The sequence below is a fragment of the Athene cunicularia genome, assembly GCF_003259725.1.
Source record: "Athene cunicularia isolate RWA chromosome 10 unlocalized genomic scaffold, athCun1 chr10_part1, whole genome shotgun sequence".
Taxonomy (NCBI): domain Eukaryota; kingdom Metazoa; phylum Chordata; class Aves; order Strigiformes; family Strigidae; genus Athene; species Athene cunicularia.
Window position 1 is genome coordinate 22604914 of NW_020799112.1, and position 20869 is coordinate 22625782.

The 20869-nt window shown below is 41.6% G+C and overlaps 1 protein-coding gene across 3 annotated transcripts in view; it reads left to right on the forward strand.

Moving 5' to 3' along the window:
- The window catches only part of LOC113484204 (myocardial zonula adherens protein-like), a 60685-nt gene that overhangs the window by 26814 nt on the left and 13002 nt on the right, over positions 1-20869 (forward strand). For 2 of the 3 annotated variants that reach the window (XM_026856453.1, XM_026856452.1), the window contains exons 11-13: positions 11392-11475; positions 11901-12001; positions 13358-16968. In XM_026856453.1, coding sequence (XP_026712254.1) covers positions 11392-11475; positions 11901-12001; positions 13358-13463 — 291 coding nt within the window. In that variant the 3' untranslated portion in view covers positions 13464-16968. Of the gene's footprint in view, positions 1-11391; positions 11476-11900; positions 12002-13357; positions 16969-20869 lie in introns of those variants that run through there. The other variant, XM_026856454.1, reaches the window with a different exon arrangement.

Here is a 20869-nt window from a genome sequence, read left to right on the forward strand (position 1 = left end):
CTATATCTGTTTTGTTTTATAAGATTCTGATGAAGTTCTGCTGTATGATCAGATGTGTAATATTGTCTCTTTTACACAGAGAGATGCAAAAGTATCTCTTTGCATTAAAGTTCTTCTGTCATCAGTATAGTATAGAAGACTGGTGTAAAGTCTTGAGGTTTTGTTTCTATTTCAGCTTGCCGTTTTCACTGTTTTCAAGCATCATAACAGGTGATCTAAAACTGAGCTAACAATCTTTATACCCTGGTATTCTATTAAGGAGAACTTCTCCAATCTAATAATCCAATCCATCTAATTAATGGATTATGGAAACACTTATTTAATCTGTTCTTTATCTCTGTAAACCAACCACCATATTACAAGGCTTTTTGTTCTAACCAGAAGTTTCAAAAGACTTGTGACTTTGATACCTGTGGCAACCCAGATGATTCTGGTAATATATGAGGATAGTGGCCCAGACCTTGCCCTTTATTACCAAATATATTTTAAACTGCTCGATGTAACTGGACCTCTAGTGGGTTGCACTGGTATAACGAACACTTTCAGTTCCATGGGGGTGTTTTGACAAAAACAGGTATAAAGCTTGAGCCAATTATTATTATTCCATAAATGTTAGGTTTAATGGGTGAGTTTAGTTTGCTGGTTCCTTGGCATGTATCTCTTCTTATACACAGAAAGCTCTTCTAGAGCTTTTGGTTATCCTGTTTAACAAGTAGCCTGTTAGGTGACCAGTTCACTACTTAGCTCTCAAATACATCTTCTAACTGATGTCTGACTCCCTGCTTTTCAAAATCAATTAAATATCTGTACAGATCCTTGGCTGATACGTTGCCATAGGGAATATATTTTTGCTCTCTCCTTTAGTCCTTGTGTATTTTAGTTTTTCTTTTAATCCAGTTTCCTTGAGGACTGCATGAACAGCTGCAGCTACACCTGTATTTTCACTAGTAAACTAAAGACTCTCGTAACGGAGGTTTGATCAGGTCAGACGGTACCAAATACATTAGGCACTTAAGGCTTTTTTAATTCTGTGTTATCAGTGGTTTGTGTTTGAGGAAATATCTGTGATATAGTTGGCATGCACTATTTTAATGGACTCTTTTAATTAAAGACCTAAAAGTAGCAGCTTTAATAGTGCAGAGAAGAGTAGTTGCCCACCATGGGGGAAGATAAAAAGCTTTTCAGGTGTGTATGGCCTGAGCTATCCACACATGTGGTGTTCTTCATGATTTTGTGCACTTCTCTATGTAAATATTAGAAAAGTATTTTCAGGCTCACTTTAAGCAACACTTGCTACCTATGCCATAGAAGCTGAGAAATCAGCAACAAAAATGCTTCTTAAAAGGTTGGCTGTTGGAAGGGAATGCTGCCTGAAGAGTCTGTTCTGGGGGAATGAAAACCTGCCACCTTACTCATTATTGCAATACTTTCGTGGCTGCTATCTGTAAAATAGCATTTCATCTTAGAGTTTCTGAGTGTATAATAATGATCAATAACTTGCACTTAAATAAAATAATTGGGAAAGAAAGAATGCTCAAAGCAGCTAGAAAGCCTGATCCCTGAAATGCTTAGCTTCTCTGTCACATGAGAATAGACTGAGAACAGGCTAACTCAGGAGAGAGGTGGAAAGAAAGTAAATAAAATTATCAGCAGTGCTTCTGTTAGAAGCTGAAACAGAGCAGCTGTATGAATTAGGTGAGAATGATGGCTAAGCCTATGCTTGCTTGACTACAGGATGAGCTTTATTTAGTGTTAATCTTGGTATGTTCGGACACAGATCTGAAGTATTAACGAGGGGTTTATTCTCTCGGGTTTGTGCTGTTATCTCCAGTTCAGACGAAGTGCAGCTAAAGAACATCCTTTCAAAGGGGTGCTGAACAAACAAGATATGCTGCTTCAAACTCATGTGGACAACTGTCAGAATTGAACAAGTACTGAGATGAATGTGCTGGCTGAAAAATCACAAAATAGATTGCTCTTCAGGCCTTTCTAGGGAAAGATGCTGGATCATTTGCAAGTGAAAGACGCAGGGCATTCTGTAGAAGAACAGCAAGCAATCAGGAGGAAGAGAAAGAGGTTTATGGTGGAGTTCTGTGATGCAGTAGGCAGCTTTAACACCTCCGGTGCTGTTATGATGGCATTTAAAAATGTGTTAGGAGGCTGTGGCCAGTACCGTGCATGAGCGGGGATGCTGGCGGAGAAGCACCAAGTGTAGGAGGAGTGCTCAAGCCTTCCTTTGCACAGGACCCATCTGGTTGGGACTGAATGCAGGCATTAAGCCCAGAGAAGAACAATGACAGTTCAGGGTACTTACACTCCCTAGCGAAGAAATCATTTACTTCTGATTTATTTTTTTCTCTGAAAATAAATCCTTTCATCTCAGGGATTAATAGAATCTCCTTCAACTTGACCTAGTCAGACCAGTCATAAATTAAACAGGAGCATGGAAAATAACTTTCAGAAGAAAATAAATGGAAGAAATAAAATGGAAGTTTGCTGGTGTCAGTGATCTTCAACATCTCTGTGTGTTAGATCCCACGCACACCCATTTTTCAGCCTTGTAGGGATTCTCTGCTGTGAGAGCCAAGGCTGCAGCCCATTAGAGCACTAGCTGAGCAGAACGTTACCCTGCATGGTCTTAAAGCCTCATGCTCTCGTTAGAGACGGCAGATGATTCGAGGTTGACAGATTTACCCGTGTTGAACTTGTTTGCTAAATGAATCTGTTTGTTCCCAGTAGTGCAGTACTTTTTACATGAAGTGCTGGCAGTTGGAAGTGCAGGACCTGCGCTTGGCAGGTGTGTAGGAAGCCAGCCCTTTTCTCGTACTGTCTGTACGTAGCGAGCTTTCAAAAAAAGAGTGAGAAGAGACAGATGATCAGAGTAGGTCACCCAGAGCTCATTGCTGAAATCAGTGAGCATTAATAATGGTAGAATCAATTACCTTTTTTTTTTTTTTTTTTTTTTTTTTCTTCCCCCTTGCCTTTGTAAAGTATGGCTGGACAGGGAGAGGCTTTCAGAGACCGTCCAGGAAAAAGCCAGTTCAGTCAGAGTAAGAATTTGTGGGGAGACTCACAGTGTGGAAGGTGGAAGCATGCAGACTTCAGGCCATTCACTAAGGAGTTTCCAGTGCAGAGATGGAATTTGGCAAGTAGATGCAGGCAAAGGCACCAGGGGGGGCATGGGAAGCTGCTCCCACATTGCTTCTTTCAGGGTTGAAAGTGCTGTAGTTCTATGAGGGGTGGAAGCTTCTCTTTTATCTATACAGTGTAGGGGTCAGTTTATCCTGTCTGTGCCAGTGTAGGAGATTGGAGAGAGTTTAGTGTAAGATAAAGCTAAAAGTCTTCAAATGAAATACAAAACATCAATGTAAAATCAGCAACAGAAGTATTCCCTGGCTTGATCTCAATTTCAAACCTGGAGAGATTTAAGAGAGCTTTAGTTCTGAGATTTGGGGGATTGACATTGAAATGGATTGCAGTTTTGTGGCACAATAACCTTATTTTATATGTAATATTGTTTCATGTTGAGAAGCAGGAGAGGGAAGGAAATAAGCATTTACACTTTGTAAGCAAGGTGAGTGGGATGATGCAGATATAGGGAGCTGTTCTGAAGGGGACTGAGAAGATAAAAGAATATTTGATTCCATGCCAAGAAATTATCTACAGAACTCTTATTTCACATGAAATTCCCCTAACTCCTGAATTGAACTGTCTCTAGGTCATGGCCCATGAGCTGTTCTCCACCTTTAGTCTCAGATTCGTTGGATAATAAATGGTGACCAAACACCAGGGAGAAGCTGTATCCTGTTCTGTTGTGGAAGATACTTCCATGAAAGGACAAAGTGCTAATGAGCAAATGATATCCCAAATACAGAAGATACTTTTCATTGCACGAATGGGGAATAAGGAAGAAATTTTCCCACCAAAGACTTAACAACCAGCTGAAAACTTCTGTATCAAGATTCTCCAACTCCAGATTATATAGCAAAACATTCCAGTTTTAATATGGAAGTACAGTTTCAATTTTAGGTCAAGTCGAAGAAGCCACACAGAAGCACAGAGGATAAGAAGATGGAATTACCAACCACAGAGAGATGCCAGATTTTTACTAGCCAAAATCTGCATTGCATAGTACCTACAGTAAAACCAAAACAACAACAAACGCAACGACAAATGCAGAAAGAGAAACCTACCTTGGGAGCTTGGAGGAAGAAGATAAATGGCAGAACATAAATAACTCACCACCCCCCCAACTCAAGTGTTTGGCATGCCTCGGTGGACTTGGGCAATGCAGTCCATTGCTTATCTGCTGGCAGAAGTAGAATCGCTGCTGGTGTTTGCTGGGAGTGTTTGTACATGCATAGCATCAGCTCCTTCAGCTGGGAACTGTCTGGCCAAGTCAGTAATTAGAAAACTTGCACATTACTAGGGTAGCTCTCAATAAGGTGGGTTGAAGTGCTTAGACAGTGTGCCAGTGTTTGTAACTTGGGAGATCTTGGCCCTGTGAGCCTGCTTTGGCAATAGATGCACATCAAAGGCTGCTGTCATGTGTTCATACAGCTCCTTAGTTTAGGAAGGTCTCTAAGCTGGTGCATTAAGTTAAATCAGTTACATTTTTCTTTAAATACAATACAAGTTTTAAAATACAAAAAGTATGAGGGGTCGCTTGGGTGGTTTAAGGAGGATGAAAAGGTGAAGGTGCTCATTCCTATTTATTGTATTATGTTTCCTGAAAAAATTTCAACACTCTTGTCTAGCCTCTGATAAATACCACTTAAGGTCCTGTGAAACACTGGACTGAGTAAAATCTTGTTCTCCGTGTACTGCAATTACCTCTGAGAGTTCAGGCTGATGTTGCAATGTCTAGTCTGTCTTGTTTTGTCTCCTATATTATGTGTTTGTCCTGTGTTTAGTCATATTTATGACCAGTTTGCTCGTGTCTCTATATCAGTGTTACAGATGCCAAATCCATTCGTGGCAGATGAATAAGGAAAAATACATGATACCTGAATAATATATGATACTTAAATAATATATAATAAATATATTAACACTGTTGTGTTCTGATAAATATTTTAAACTAATGGATGACAATATCAAGTAGTAAATTTTACTGAGTTTATCTAACAGCTGGATCTGTTCCAGTGCACTGGATCACTGGATAGTTCAAGCCTCCAGACCTGTGTCTGAGTACACAGAGTAAAATTAAGTTTGCCATTTCAGACTTTCTTTATAAAGGCTCTACAATTGGATACAACTTTCATTTTCCTCAAGATATTTTTTCCTTCTGCTTTAATTGCTTTATAATTCTGTTGACTTCCCTTCTAATATCACTACTTGCATCTCCAGCATTTCTTTAGAGACTTTCTTTTAAGTCTTGCGATTCTCCTCTTAACTTCCTCTTAGGTGTTCTACCCATGAGATCCATTTAATGCTGTTGACTGGTACATCTAGCTTTCCATCTCACTGTAGCAAAATTTAGGTTTTGGTGGAGCAACCAAAATTCAGAAGTGCAGCTCTTCCTAGAAAGTATTTACACAGTCCATGCAAGTAGGACAAAGCATGACAGCTTTGGTATTTGGGATGTATTGGAGCCTCTGTAAGGTGCAGTAGTGAGAAAGAAACACATCTTCATTGATGGGATGGACAAGGAGAATTTAATTTTCTGGGAGCTGCTACAAGGTGACACTCTGGATGGAGGTTGAGGGAAATGACTTGAAGGTTTCAGAAGGAGGCAAAAGCATAGAGATGGTAACAGCAATAGTGGATAAATTCAGGATGATTCACATTGCATGGGGTGCCTTAAGTGCTGATTAAGATCGTTAGAAACTGCAGTGGGTATGTGAAATGCAAACTGCACACCCAACACAATCTGCAGGGAACTTCATGGATCCTGACGTGGCAGGGAAAGATCAGGTGCCTTTCCTGGGCACGGCAGCCAAGTGCTGGGGACTGAAGTGGGGGGGCCGAAGGGCTGAGCTGGGGCGCACCCCACCAGGCAAGGAGCTCCTGAGCTGCCTATGGGTGCCGAGGGACTGAGCCAGGGGGTCAGCAATCCTTGTTGGCAGCACTGGGGGGAATGCACATGATGCCACACAGTCGCTGGCAGACCAGATAAATTACAAATTGTAGTTTAGTCCTTGTAGCTCTTCCCAGTGTTGGAATAGTCAGATACATCCCACCAGGAGAAGGGAAAGCAGGAGCAGTGGATATGGTGGGTGGGAGAGGTGAGAGAATGAAGTGATAGGAAAGAGGGTGATTGTGTGGTCGAGCATTGCTAAATTCACATTTTTACAGTTAGCAGGACTGTTTTGAAAGGAATGAGTGGGTCATTAATGGAAAATGATATTGCTAAGTAGGTCGCCAGTTTTGTTTGAGCTTAATGTGGGTGCGATGGTTGCAGAAAAGCGGAGGGCAGAGAACAGCTAGTCAGTACAAATGCAAGTTAGGTCAAGAGGTGAGTGACAGGGAAAGTCTGTCGGGCGCTGCTCTAGAAGGCTGGAAGAGGAGATGCTGAAGGCTGTACCTGAATAATGCTTGTGGAAAATGATGGAGAAATCTGAGAGGGTGGTTGTGCAAAAGCCAGATTTGGGAGCAAGTTGCTTAGTTGGCGTTGACCTGAAATGCTAAAGTCTGCAGACACAGCAAGGATGAGGTGGATTATAGGCCATGGACATTCAGCAAAGAAAATGTAGGAACATCGTGGTGATAATTTTCTCCTGGAGTCAGTCCAGAAGTGACTTGGATCCAAGAGGCAGTCCATGGAAGTTGAGAGTCCTTGGCTTGCACTGATGTGTTTCTGATCCCAGGCTATTGTGGCCACCACCTGGGCCCTCAGTTCAGGACTGTGTTTGACCTGTCTTGCTTGGCCTCTCCTTGTTACCTTACATTCAGCCCAAAGTCAAAAGCTATTGCACTGTCTGTCACCTGCTAGTTCTCTTGAAACAAAGACACCCAAGACCTGTATTTGTGCAATACAGGTTTATGGTGCTGTGTTACCATCTTATTTTAGTTTCCCCTAACTAGCATTTTCATGGAAAAATCGAAATGACAGTAAGTAGCAAGGCAATCATTTTATTTTTGAGGTGCTTTTACCCAGTGTCAGCATTATGATCCAGTGTTCTTGTCACATTCCTCTGTCGAAGGAAACCATCACTTTTACTTTATGCAATGTGACTTACATAAAAATATTGAATTAAGGTTGCATATTTTTTTTAATAGTAATATATTTAATTCCCTGAAGTTATTCCTGTTTTTCCTGGTTTCCTGTGACATGTCCCCTCAGGGGGCAGTCAGACCAGGTTTGCTCACTCCTGGTGCTAATGGCATAAGGTGATGTGTACTCAAGTCCTTATTCAGTAAATAAACTTTTTTTGTAGTAAACTGCTCTGGTGGGATGTGTCATCTCTGTCCGGGCTGTGAGTAGGCCTAGAGGTGTGACCGGACTCTGGAGGGTGCTTCAGTCCGTGGACTGCAGCAGGTGCTGGCCGTGGGGGGGTGCCTGTAGCGTCACACAGCTGGGTGCTGCGCTCTGGCCCTGCCTTCGGGCTGCAGCGGCCCCGGGGGAGCAGCCCTGCAGGACTTCTCCTGGCAGTGACACAGCCCCGCATTTTACCCACTGCTGAATGTATTTCTCCTGGAATGTATTTGGTCTGTTTGGCTTTGAGTTCATGATATTGTGAAGATCCACCGAAAGGTTCTGTGAGTTGCCCCGTTCACATCCTGACCACGCCTGTAGTCCGCCTGGTCTGGCCGTGCCAGTGGGTTTTACTGCCAGGCTAAGACTTTGTGCGTGTGATGGTGCAGCACCACATGGTCTCTGACACACACACACACGTGCGCACACAGACACACGAAAGGTTTATCGTAACATTCCTGCCAAATTGCAAACTCCTTTTTGGAGTGCAGGTTTGTGTTGGGGAAGGGGGGAGGCTGTTTGTCAAGGTCTTCCTCTTTGTCTTCTGTTAGATTTCAAGGTGGCCAGGCTCATTTTTGCCTCCAGACTATTGTAGTTAAAATAACTCAAAAACATCCTTAGGGAATTTGTGTCTCTGTACCAATGTGAAGAACAAACAAAGTTTAACTTACACTAAAACTATATATAATACAGGTAAACATAACAGTTGCTGTCACAGTTTATTTCACGTCTTAGAGCCTTTGTGTCATTGAGTGACTAGAACTCAAGGTAAATGGGTATAAAACTCAAGAGTTTGGTCTTGCTTTTGGCTAAAGGTAATTCAGTCACTTATTTGGAAACAGAAGTATTTTGTGTTTGACGTGAAAACCAGAATAGGCAGCTAAGGAGGTATCTTCAGCAACAAGAATGAGTATCTGTCAGGGCAAAAGCCTCCCCTGGTCACATAGCTGTGCTTGGCTTCAGTTGTCTTTGTGTTCTGCTGATTGCTGGTCTTCAAATTATTTTCCTGTATGCACAGTAGGAGAACAGAATATTACTAGCGAAGACCCACTTGAAAGCCCTAAAAGAACAGTTTATCTCTTCTGAAGTGGAATTTATTGGCAGGACTGAAGCTACTGAAGCAGTGAAGAATTAACTAGCTTAATTTAGTCATACTGTTAATCAAAGCTGTAATTAAATATGGAGATCAAAATATGTTCTATGATTTTCTGAAAAGTGGTACAAGCTTTGTGTTTCTGTGATTTGAAAACTGAAATTATATTAGCTTTGGATGACATGGCTAGTTTTTACATACACTTGAAAGTAAAAGGAAAAAAAGGAATACCTGATCTTGAGAAAGATGGATGATGATAGCACTCGTATATTCTGTAACTGTTCAGTTGAAAACACTTATTGTATGGAGTTTGCATTTTAGCTTTTCCAGGGAATAACATCATCGTTTCAGTAAGATGTGGTAACTGAAGATCGTGGAGACAGAATTAAAGTTGAGTTGGTGTTTTCTTATTTATGCATTTGTTTTGCTTAATTTTTTTTTTCATAGTTCTGGATGGTTTTGTTGAAATGTTTTATAATACCTAGCAGTAAATTTTTGTGAGGGTGAGAGTGCTACTGTCGTTTTGATTATTGTACCTTTGAATGCTTTATCATTCTCTTTTAGCAGGATGTGAATATTTCTATTAATCGTTGTTTCCAGACATGCTGAAAAGTTTTACGTTGGTGGTTTTTAAGGGGTTTGTTAATGTTCTATCACAAAATTGATTTTAAGATACAAAGTCAAAAAGTGACTGGTGAGAGTGCATGGAAAATTTGACCCAGGTATTTAAAAATGATCTTTTTTGCATATCAATGTAATATAATGACTGCCAGGAAAAATTAATGTATTCTGAGCTTTCCTTGATTTCAGCTTGGCTGTTCTACAGATTGAATTAACTTCAGTGAAAGACCACTAAATTTTTTACTAACAAATATTTTTTACTTTTTTTCCTTAAAATTGTATCAGTGAAGCCCACAGCCAGTGAATAACCTGACAAAGTAAGGCTGCCTCATTTAATGTGGACGTTTATAGAAAATGCCTAGTTTTTATTATGCATAGGTATTTTTATAGGTTTTTTGTCATAAAAAAAAGCTACAGGCAGAAATCGGGTGGGGGGGTGGGGTGTGTTTTAACACTGTTGGCATATTACCCAAAAATGTGAAGGAATGTGCAGGAGAGACACTTTGTCAGTGCTGGAATGGCAGTGTGAGTATCTTTCCTCACGTAACACAGCTTCAAGGGGTTTTACACGCGCAGTGATAGAGGCTTCACCAAAAGCGCCGTGTGTCGGACGGGCATTCCTTCTGCGATCTGGACCTTCTGTTTACTGGCCTGGTTCACTTCTGATTCTGCTTTCAGGCTTAAGATCAGAATCTTTAATTTGCTGTAATGAATTGTGGAGACAGTTGCCTCAGCGCAGTGTTTGCTGAGGAAGCTCTGGGTGGGCGCTGCCTAGTCCGAGAGCTGGCGTGGGGCAGGGGGGTTGCTGAGGGGGTTGCAGCACCCACTTGAGAGACACGTGCCGATGGGCTTCGCAGGGGGACGAGACGGGCTTTGACTTTCGTGTCATCTGGGAATGGGAAAAATGACTGCCCTGAGTACCCGCTGCTGTCTGCTTGCATGGCTGCTGCTGGAGCACAGGGCGGCCTGCCTGAGCAGAGCAGCGGGGAACCCGTCTCCTCCCAGTTTCTGCCTGCACACAGATGTGGTGCAGAATCCCTTTTCTCCCTCAGACTGATCTGCCAGTGTACTTCTGATGAGTCTCCTTAGACACATTTTTAACGCAGCGCTCTGCCTCTGAACTGGGCTCTAACTACAGCTACAGGGCACACCTTGTCTTCTGTGCTTATGAAGTGTCTGCAGGTGCCTGTCAGTAACAACCTGAACTGTCTCCTGGGGAGGCAGCAACAATTGAAGTTGTTATTTAGCTGTTGTGTTGTTTTGCTCTTTTTATTAGCTGCTATTTTACTAGGTGTAGCCAGCAGGGGCTGAGAGAAAATAACAAGTGACTTCTCCTTTGGTCCGAGGAGAAAATCCAGTTTGTTTGCCCAAGATGCTGTTGTCTCCTGAATGCAGTCAGCTGAAAGGAGCTCACCTTGTGCCACTCAACGGGTCTCTTGGACTATGCGGATAACAGTGTGAACCTCACACAGCAAATCTCACTTTCAGCAAAGGGTTCAAAAGAATGGGAAGCTGTGGCTTCAGGAGCTTTGGAAAGACATTTCCACGCAATCGGAACAGCTTTGGGCCGGCAGCGAGGGAGTAGTATGAAATCTGGGTCATACCTGGTTTCACTGGTCATACCTGCTTGTGCTGGTTAGTAGCAGGGAAGGATGTAATGCAGAAGTTCCTGTCGTATGGCTCTGTGAGCAGCAGAAATTCCAGAACAGAAGGAAGATTGTCTTCTGTTCCATATAGAACAGTATTAAGATGCAATGCTTCTGGTGCAGCTATCTCCATTTTCATGAACATTTGTACATAACTTCTGTCCATTCCCTGGGTATAAAATGAAAATGCATTTCTTTTCAAGGAGTCTGGTATGCCAGGAAATAACTGAACAAACAAGACCTTCAGGAAACTAGCAAATGTGCCACATGTTTTTATAGTTCAGATGGACTAGAGCACAGGCCTTTGAATCAAAGATGGAGTTTTCCCTAGTTTGTTTTGTTACATGCCAATGTTTGAGTTTCCATTCTGTTTCCAGAAAAATACAAATTCTTAAAAGCCATGTTAGTATACGTGTGTCACCTTTACATAAAAGATCCTAATTGTATGGGATGGTAGCTAATCCATGGATTGAAGGACACTGTGAATCTATCTCTAGGTATTCGATTGTTGCTGAACTATAAAATTAAGCATGATTTCTTCCTGTGGTATCTAGGGCTTTTTCCTCCTCATCCTCATTAGACTAAATGTCTTTTTATAATTTTTTTCTTCATAGATTGAAATGCTAAGGAAGAAAGTAAAAGAAAAGGAATTATTTATAGTACAGCTTTTAGAAAAAATCTCTTTCTTAGAATGTGAGGTAAGGCATTACCTTTTAAGTTTGTATTATTGTGATTATTCTATGAAACCAAATAAAATGTGAACTAATATCACCTGATGTTATCTGGATGCACATTTACTGTGTGTTTGCTGTTCTTCAGTAGGGAAATCAAACTTATGGCACCCGTCACATGAGGAATGTATGTCATACAAAGTCTCAATATTCATGCTAAGTTTCTTAACATACAATTATAACAGTATTATAATTACTTATAAGGGAAGTTTCTGAATAAAATTGTTGATTTAATTTGTGGGGGTTTTTTTCCCCAGAAGTAAGGATTCCTTTATTCTAAATACTTTTACATTATTTCTTGTGGGGATAAGCCAATGTGCAATTTTATTTCCTTTTTAAAATTAACATTATTTGAATAATATAAACTTGTGATGAAAATTATTGTTTTCCAGAATAAAGAATTACAAGATAAATTGGACTACTTAATGGAAAACCAACCAAAGACCAGTACAGAAACCAGAGATACTGGTGTAGGATGTGATCTTCCATATAGGTATTTACTTTTTCTGCTTGTTGGTAGATAACTTCTCCATGATGTCCCTTACTGGTGCTGTATTAGTAAACCATTATGCTAATAAACTGTTAAAGTGGATTGTGGAGTTTTGCAAAATTTTCCTAAGTTAAAAGAGCACATCTACTAGGTGTAATGTACTTCGGTGACTTATGGAGTAAGACTATTTTTTTAAAGATGCAAACATATTGCCTACCCTTGGAATGCTTTTCTACAGTAACATGATTTAAGCAGGGAGTGAAGCTAGAGATCTGGCTTTGTGAAATATGGGAAATATTGATTAAATGTGTCTGCCAGCAGCACAGCAGAAGACAATGGGACAGCTTGACCCTGAGGCTGGTTAACGCTGGCCTCATGCATGCTTTATTCCTGGTGTGCTGGGAGATGCACCCGGGATCCTTTTAAAGGGCAGGTAATACCAACACTGGTGGTTTAGGGCAACAAGCGAACAGCAGGCTAACATTAGCACTTCTGCAGTGAAGTGAGTGTCTCTGGTCTGCGGTGGCCGGTGGCTCTGTCTGCTGCACCCCTTCTCCTGAACGTGGCAGCAGGGCTGTGGACTTGCTCGTGAATCTTCCCCCCAACAAGTCACACAGGGAAGGGCAAAACAGAAACCAAAATAGTGAGGTAAGGGGGAGTGTTGCACAGAACTTCTGCTACCAACAAGGGAACTTGTTCATCTTAACTGCCCTGCAAATTGAATCCTTTCGTTTGAGGAATGTAAATTAGCATATGAAATCAGCAAGCTGCAATACAAACAAATTTCCATTCCAGTTTAAAGATACACTAATTTCAGTGTTCAGCCTAGAGCATATTTTAATGGCATGAGTTTTGGAACCTCAGGACCAGTATTTTTTCACTCATGGAGCCAACAGAAAGCTGTCTCTGTGCTCCTCTCTGGGACCCCTCTGTATGTAACCACAGCTCCTATTTATCTGAAATTTTTCCTATTTTTCAGATTTATCTCTATACAGAAATGTACCTCTCTGCAGTTTAGATTTCATGGAATTAGTCTTCACAGTTAATTGTTTATTAAATGTAATATTGCTGTCCTTGTTGTTGCAGGATCCTTAGTCCTAGTAGCTGTATTGCTGGACATTCAGTACGAGCTCCAGCAGATGCCTGCATCTAAACTTGTCAGTATCTGCCATGTTTTTTATCAAATATTCTTTGTGGCATTATAGAAAAGAAATACAGAACATATCAAATACACTGAATAGTTTCGTTTTAGCCTGTCGATACCAGTAGCCAGGCACAAGGTCACTGCTGTGACGTTTCCAGGCCAGCTGTCTCACACTCTGACATTAACTCTGTGAGCTTTCCTTGTCTCCTGAACAGCACAAGTACTGAGAACGGAAGATCTCCTGAAAGTGCAAGGCCGGTGAGGACGTACACCCCGTTCAAGAGAGTGTTGGAATTTAGCACAAAGAACAGCACATCGTGAGCATTCTAGTCAACACGCTTTCCAAATACGAGCAAATATCTTGCGCCTTTGCAGCTTGATTAGATAAATTTTTATCAAGTCATAGAGAACAGCAGCAGCATGGAGTCTTTCTAAATTTATCCTGAAAGCAGCTTTTTAGTAATTTCGTATCTGAAGTTACTGCTGACATTACCTGTGAGGGGATGTGGAGGCAGCGGGATGAGTCAAACAGCAGTCAATATTGCTTCTTTAGAAGCTGTCCAGTGCAATGTGTCATTTCAAATGCCTGCAAGGAAGGAGCTGTATAGCTGTACAGGGGTTTTTTTCTTCAATTGTGTGATAATTCTGTTGTGTAATGAAGCTCTAATATATTTTATTTTCAGTACTACTGGAAGCAGTATCTGAATGTGTGCTGGCAGAGGGCATTAGTGTGAAAGCTCCACCTGTCTGTACCAGGTGTGAGGGCTGGTCATGCCTCTCCTGGAGACCTGGGACAGCGGAGGGCTCTGGTCACCTGGAAAAGGTTCAGCCTGAGCCAGCCCTCCCGTGCTGGGAGGGAGGGATGCAGCCGAGCTGTTTCAGATAGTTCCCCCGGTGCCTGCCGATGAATGGCCTGTTTGTTGCTCAAAACAGAAAGCGATAGAGCAGATTGAAATGGATTTTGCTTTGTTGGACTGAGGCGCTGCTTTGCACTTCCTCAGTCATGGGATGGAGTGATTATTGGTGATACATTCAATAGTAATTGTGTAGGAATATCCCTGTCACTATTTACTTTTCCATTAGGGGAAGGAATTGTTATTAAACAGAATTTTGCCTACAGCAAGCTGCAGCAGTCCCTGCAATTCCTACAGCAATAGCAATCCTGAATTAGGATTTTGATTCATTAGTACCTTTTTTTTTGTTTTCCCAAATCACTTCCAATCTTATCCTTGACTTCAGAGTACCAGACTGCATCTAGTACTAAACTTATTTAAATATATATATAGGGTATATTTTTACATCTTGTTTTGATCTCCCAGTCTTAGTGAGCTAAAATGAATTATGAATGTTTTCTTGTAGTTCTGTTAACGTGAATGAAGGGCATTTTTAAATGACAACAACTGCTATAGAAAACAAACAACTTGCATTTTGTATGATACTTGTTGTCCCTGATTGAATGCCAGTCCCAGGAGGTACTCACCTCCCCACAGGGCTTCACAAAGTGATTGCTTTTATCTCCAGTCTAATGCAAGTTCTTAAATACAGTACTGTCTGTTCAAATAAAGTATACTCAGTAGAGCTGTATTTAAAATAAGAATATTGACCTCATAATCCAGATCTTATTCCTACATTATTTCATGGGTTTCTGAATTTGTTAGAGAACTTTGTTTATTTTGTAGCTGTGATGTTTAACTAGTAAAGAAGCCTGTATTAGAGGATGGATTGAAGGATGTTTTGATGTGGTACAGGTATTTTGCAGGAACGTGAGTTGCTTGATATGATCAAAGCATATATAAAATAAAACGGGAAGTTCAAACTTCTCCAGCTTTTGAGCTCAGATCATCCTCTGTTTGCACATAAGCTATTTTTTCCCTCATGACCTGTTCAGTTACTGAGAACTTAAAATGGTCATTCCTTTTAGAAAAGTCAGACACGATATCGTGGATTGTATTATGCACAAAATTCAAGAAATAATTGCAGTCAAAGCAATTAACAAAAAGGTAAATTATCTCCTGTGTGAAGGAAGCCTGTAATCTTCACTGGTGTGGGAGTCACAAACATCCACAGCTGCTCGATGTTTCTTTTAAAACGAATAATTAAAAAATAGATCGTTAGTTTTAATAGCTCCAAAAGGAAACTCTGTTTACTTTCCGTGTGATAAGGGAGTGCAAAATATCTCATAGATATCAAAAGGGCAAAGCAGAGCCTCCAGCTGTCACATTTAGTAAGCAGGCATGGTACCACGCATTTGCCTCAACAGCTGCTCCCAGAGAACCTCTGGAGTGGGGAAGGGCTTGAAGAGAAGGTCCCTGACGATAAAGCCTGCTCCCTATAAAAACGGTCCTCAGACAAAGCACCCTCTCATTATGCAGAGGAGTTGTCTTCTACCCGAATAAGAGCTGACACTTGGAGAAGCTGTAGTGTTAACAGCGCACAGGGTATTGCTGATGGAGGGTTTGATGCTTCAAGTGAATTTGGGAGGGAGTTTGCTCAACCGCGTTCCCAAATAACAGCTAACTTGATCAATAGTTATGAACAGCTAAGATCATGAAGTGAAACTCTAAAAGAGAACACATTGAAACTCGAAGTGTATGTGGAGAACCCACGAGACAGGGGTAATGACCCAACTCCGATCTCGGCGATAAGCTTTGTACTTGTGTTACCGCATCTCCCTCTAGTGGCTGGCAACAGCAGACATTTGTACCGTTTCTGGTTCTGAAGACACTAAAAACTAATCCCGACTGGCCACACTAATATCCATCAGGGATGCAGCTTTAGTTCAGTACATAATGCCTTTTAGCATTTTTTGTGCCCAAACAGTCCCTCTATATTTCGGGAATTGAATTCTGAACCATTGTTTGTGAAAGTTACCTTCAAACTTATGAAATGCATGTTGTTGTAAAGGACATGAACTGAAGTTGTAAGTAAGTAAAAATACTTTATCCCTCTGTTTTTGGCCAGAATTCAGAAAACAGAACCTGACGACTGTGAGGTGCTCAGTGACTGTAGGAGAGGGCAGGATGAGGTATCAAAATGCTGTTTTGAGACAGAACTCAAAGGAAGTTCATTCTGCTTTTAATACACCCCCGAGGATCTCCTCTGAAAGTACTGCAAGGTATTTTAATGGAGACATGCAGAATTATGGTCGTCTGCCAAGACACTAGCAAGGTGTTGAGTGTTTCCTGTAAAAGTTTTGGACGTAAATTGTCTTGACTATTTGATAGGATTTTTCTCTCTAAAGCAAACTGAAGTCTGTGCTACCTTTTAAGAGCATTTTGACCCGCAGTGAGCTGGATGACTGTCATTTGATTGGACTAGTGGTCTGAATTTGGTAACTGTGAAGAACGGGAAAGGAAGAGTACTTACATAGTTGTGTTACGTGTAAATGTAGAGCTTTCCAGTCAAATCAGCAACAGTGTAAATTAGCATAGATAGTAACAAATCTGACTGAAAAGACTTAACACTTCAGTATAAATTTTGTTGATTTGAGATTGGGTTAATTAGTACTATACCATTAGAAACGAGTAAAATTTCTATAAACATGAATAAAAGCCATATAGATAGGTCCCAGAAAGTGCATTAAATATAGTCAATTGTATGACTACATTTGTACCATGATAAGTATTCTTTTGTGATTTATTCCAGTTACTCTGGAAAGTATTTTGGGATACAGTTTTCATATATGCTGTATAAATAATGCAGTTATGTTGTATGCTTTTAATACGTCCTCTATGCAGGATGTGAAAAGGATAAATTCAAATAAATATTGTATTTAAACTTTCTAGTCTGTTGTGTCAACATTCATTGGAAATAAACCTACATGAAAACCTTGCACACTCGCACTCCACACAATCCTGTTTGTTCAGAACACGTGTGAGTGCAGGAGCGGTTCCCCTGATTTCTCGCAGTGTTTCCTTTGGCAGAGGGGCTCTCGAGAACAGGAAGACACTCCCTGCTAAAGACTAAAGACTCTTCCCAAAGCCAAGTAACGGAAGCAGATGAACTCTTTTATGAAATAAAGAACTATTGACTTGCACAGGATAAACAAGAACTGAGCAGTGCAGCTCGTGCAAAAATACCCAACAACTTCAGACCTGGCAGGTAACACCTGGGACGGTGCTCGGCAGGCTCCAGCGTGGTGAGGTTGGTGTGACTGTGGCCCTTCTTTTTTAAAGTGTATATCCACTCACTGATAAGAGATTATTTATCTTTAAGACTCTCACAATGGAACAATCTACATGTCAACTAAACGACAAGAGGTCATAAAAGTAAGACAGTCACGGTGTTCCTGGTTTGCTGAAGAATGAAGTTTGTTACCTCAGCAATGCCTCCCTGTGTACATGTGTTCAGTACAGGTTGCCAAAATGACCTCATAAAATCTTGCTGAGATCAGCAACGCTCAGGGCTGGACCTACAAACCAGGATTCTGGGAGCTGCATAATAATGCTTTTTGGAGAGGCTTTAAATCCTTGTTTTGACATCTGAAGACTCTTAGACATGGACAGATGAGCACATGGGTAAGAAGTAAGTTTTCTCCACATTAAGTCTGTGATTTTGTACAGGAAACCCCTGCCCCACAGAATGGAGGCATGCACGCTCAGTTTCATTCCACTTACATTTTCTTTCATTCCCATTCAGCACCTGGGGCTATTTGCATGTGTAAAAGAAGAAATGTGCTTAAGAGACCTGATGAGTTCAGGCCCTTCCAGCCCTACCTCGAGCACTAGAACATGGCAGAAACACAAGAAAACAAGGTGATAGGAGCCACCTACAAGTTAAGGTATGTGAAAATTTTCAAAAGAAAAAGGTACTTGGTGGATTAAAGAGAAAATATGCAGGATTGAACATCGATGAGGTGACCATATTCTGCAAAGGTGTGTGTGATGTGTAGCCATGTACAGTAATCTGACAACTGCTTTCCATATGTGAAATGGTGAGTCCATAGGTATAAGCATGGGTAGGATTGCTTTCAAGGTGTTTGAGGCTTTTCTAGAGAAATAAGGGAGGAGTTACTTTCTTTAAGAACAAATTAATTATTGCAAAGGTGCATCATGCTGATTTTAAAAGTTGGTTTTAAAAAATGAAATTAAAATGATTCAATATTCCAAATATACCATTTTTTCTGTTATTTTGGGGGTGGTTTATTTTGTTTGTGTGGCTTGATTCCTCTCCTCCTGACCTCAGTATTTTCATGTAGGAGCAGAGAAAAGTTTTTTCCCCCCTCAAAACTTACATTCTAAAGTCTCTTTTGCCCCTTTTCCTAGTGAAAAGAAGTAACATTTATGTATTAAAGTTGAAGAAGGGAGAAAAGGACAATGGGAATAATACCTTTAACAGAAGTGTTATTTTTACTTATAATACCAGTGCTGGACAGCCTCAGATATTTCTGACAGAAGACTTTTCCACCTGAAAAAATTCAGCCAGTTGTACCTCCTGGCCATCTCCCCCGATGCCACATGACCAGGATATGTCGGGTTAGTCGTAACTGGCATTGATAAAAAAGAAATACTAAAAATTCAAACACAAAGGTCTGTTGCAATGTTTCTTGTAACTGGTGTAATCTATTTAAAAATCTATGCTAGAATAAGTTACTTAGTGATTTGAATGCTTTTCTTTTTAGCTTTTTCTTTTTCTTTTAGATGGATACTCCTGGGTCACATCTTGCTTTGTGTGTTTTTTTCATGCAATTTATTTTTTTTGTTAGGATACCTCATTTTCTTCTTCATTGTCATTCTAATAATTTGCCTTGTAGAAATAATACTAAATTGCATCGTAATCCCAGCTATGCTATGGCAGAATAAATATTTAACTCTAGATATCTAGTGACAGAAAACAGACTGACTGCAAACTGGATCTAATAATAGCCCTTGAGGTAATGTCCTAAGGGATAAACATAGGAAAGCCCATTATGTAAGAAATAGTAACCCCCCCAGTTTTGTTATAGACTTAGCTCACATGAATGCTGATCAAACTGTTCAAGAAAGTAATACAAACTAAAGCCTCTAATCTAAAAGGCCCAGAACACTCGGGAAGACAGTAAAACTGACTGCACTCTGCATAATGACTGTGAGAACAGCAAGAGCAAAGTCCTAAGACCAGACTTGAGTCGGTGTTGCTGGATGGTGATCGCTCACCTTCACAGAGCGGGGGTAGTGAGGATTTTCCAACACACCTGTATTTTCCCCAGGGCAAGCACTGCCTAAGTGTATCGTTTTCCTCAGTCCCACAAGTGCTCCATACTTGAGCTCCTTTACTGAGAAAGCGCAAATCTATTTTTCCTTCTTCACATTTGTATCTGAATTGATACTGTCTAGAGTGCATTGCGTTTAGATGCTGCCCATCTCTCCATAAACAAGAACATAATTGTTTCAGCACCTTCCCAGTTTTAGTTATTTGTTCATTATCCCGAACTGTGTGTTACTTGTAAGCAGACTGTGGTGTTCCCACACCTAACACTCGGAGCTGTAAAGATGAGGAATATTCCCTCCCGGTGAGCCTGGACAAACACAGACTTGGTGAATGGTGTTCCAGGGGAGGCTACAGGATGATCGGTTGTGATTCCCAGCAGTCATGTTATTAGGACTTTATTCTCTTCATTTTTTGCTCTGTTTTTCTGTGTTTATGCAGTTTAGCACACCAGCTGAAACAGCAGCATTACTTTGCTGTACATGCAGTAACGGGAGCTGAGCGGAGCTGAGCCACCATGATGGAAGTGCTGAGCACTGGTCTGAGGTCGTTCCTCTAGACTCTCAGGTCCATGCAGGCAGAAGCCGTGCTCTGTTTCCGTGCCCAGCCTGCTCAGGAGCAGGAGGCTAAAAGGCAAGGTGAAGTTCCTTGTTGCAAGATGGACAACTGTTACGCAGGTGCGGGACTTAAGGCAGCAGTTCAGAGACCTTGGGCCCTTCAACAGTGGGCGAGCTCCCGGTGGGGAACACTCAGCCATTCCTCTTCCCTGAAGTCTCGGGACGCTCCCGCGGGACTTTCCACAGGAGACAATCCGGGTTGTGCACAGCAGACAGCAAAATGGTCTCTTCAACCAGCCACTTCACTTGGCTTTTCTCACCCGCTCACGGTACTTTTTCCGTGGGTAGCTGCTTACTTGATTAATCTCGTTTCCCCTGGCCCTCAGCCCTCCATTCAGCAGGCAGCTGAGCAAACAAAGGGGCGGGCAGCCGCTGGAAAACGCTTCCTCCTCCGGTCCCTGCGGGGCAGGCCCTCTGTCCATCCTGCTCATAGAAAACTGGTGTAACATCTCTGAGAAACGGGCCTCTGCGTATTGCTCGGATCAGGAAACCTCCACTGGGATCAGCTTTAAAAGGCTGACATCTGCCACCTGGGAGCTACCACTCGCTAATGACCTCATTACTACTCGGTGGAGTGGATTTACTAAAGCTCGTAGTATTTAGTGAGGAAAGTTTGGGGTCGGCGGGCCGACGTTACACCGCGGTCCGGATGTCTGTATTCAGCTCTGCATCAGACAGAAACACGTTAAAAAACAAATGCCATGGGAAGAAAACGTTACCAATCTGAAAAGTAAACCTCGAGTCCTGAACAGGAACTGACACCGGACACGTGGAGACGGCACGGCTCTTGTCAGAGAAAGTGCAAAAGCACGAACGCAAGCCGCATTCGAGCTTTTGCAGCTTTTTGAGTGTGCCACGAGTGCGGAGCTCGGGAACCGCAGCCCGGCCGCTGGGACCCGAGGGCTGAGCCGAGCCGCCGCCCGC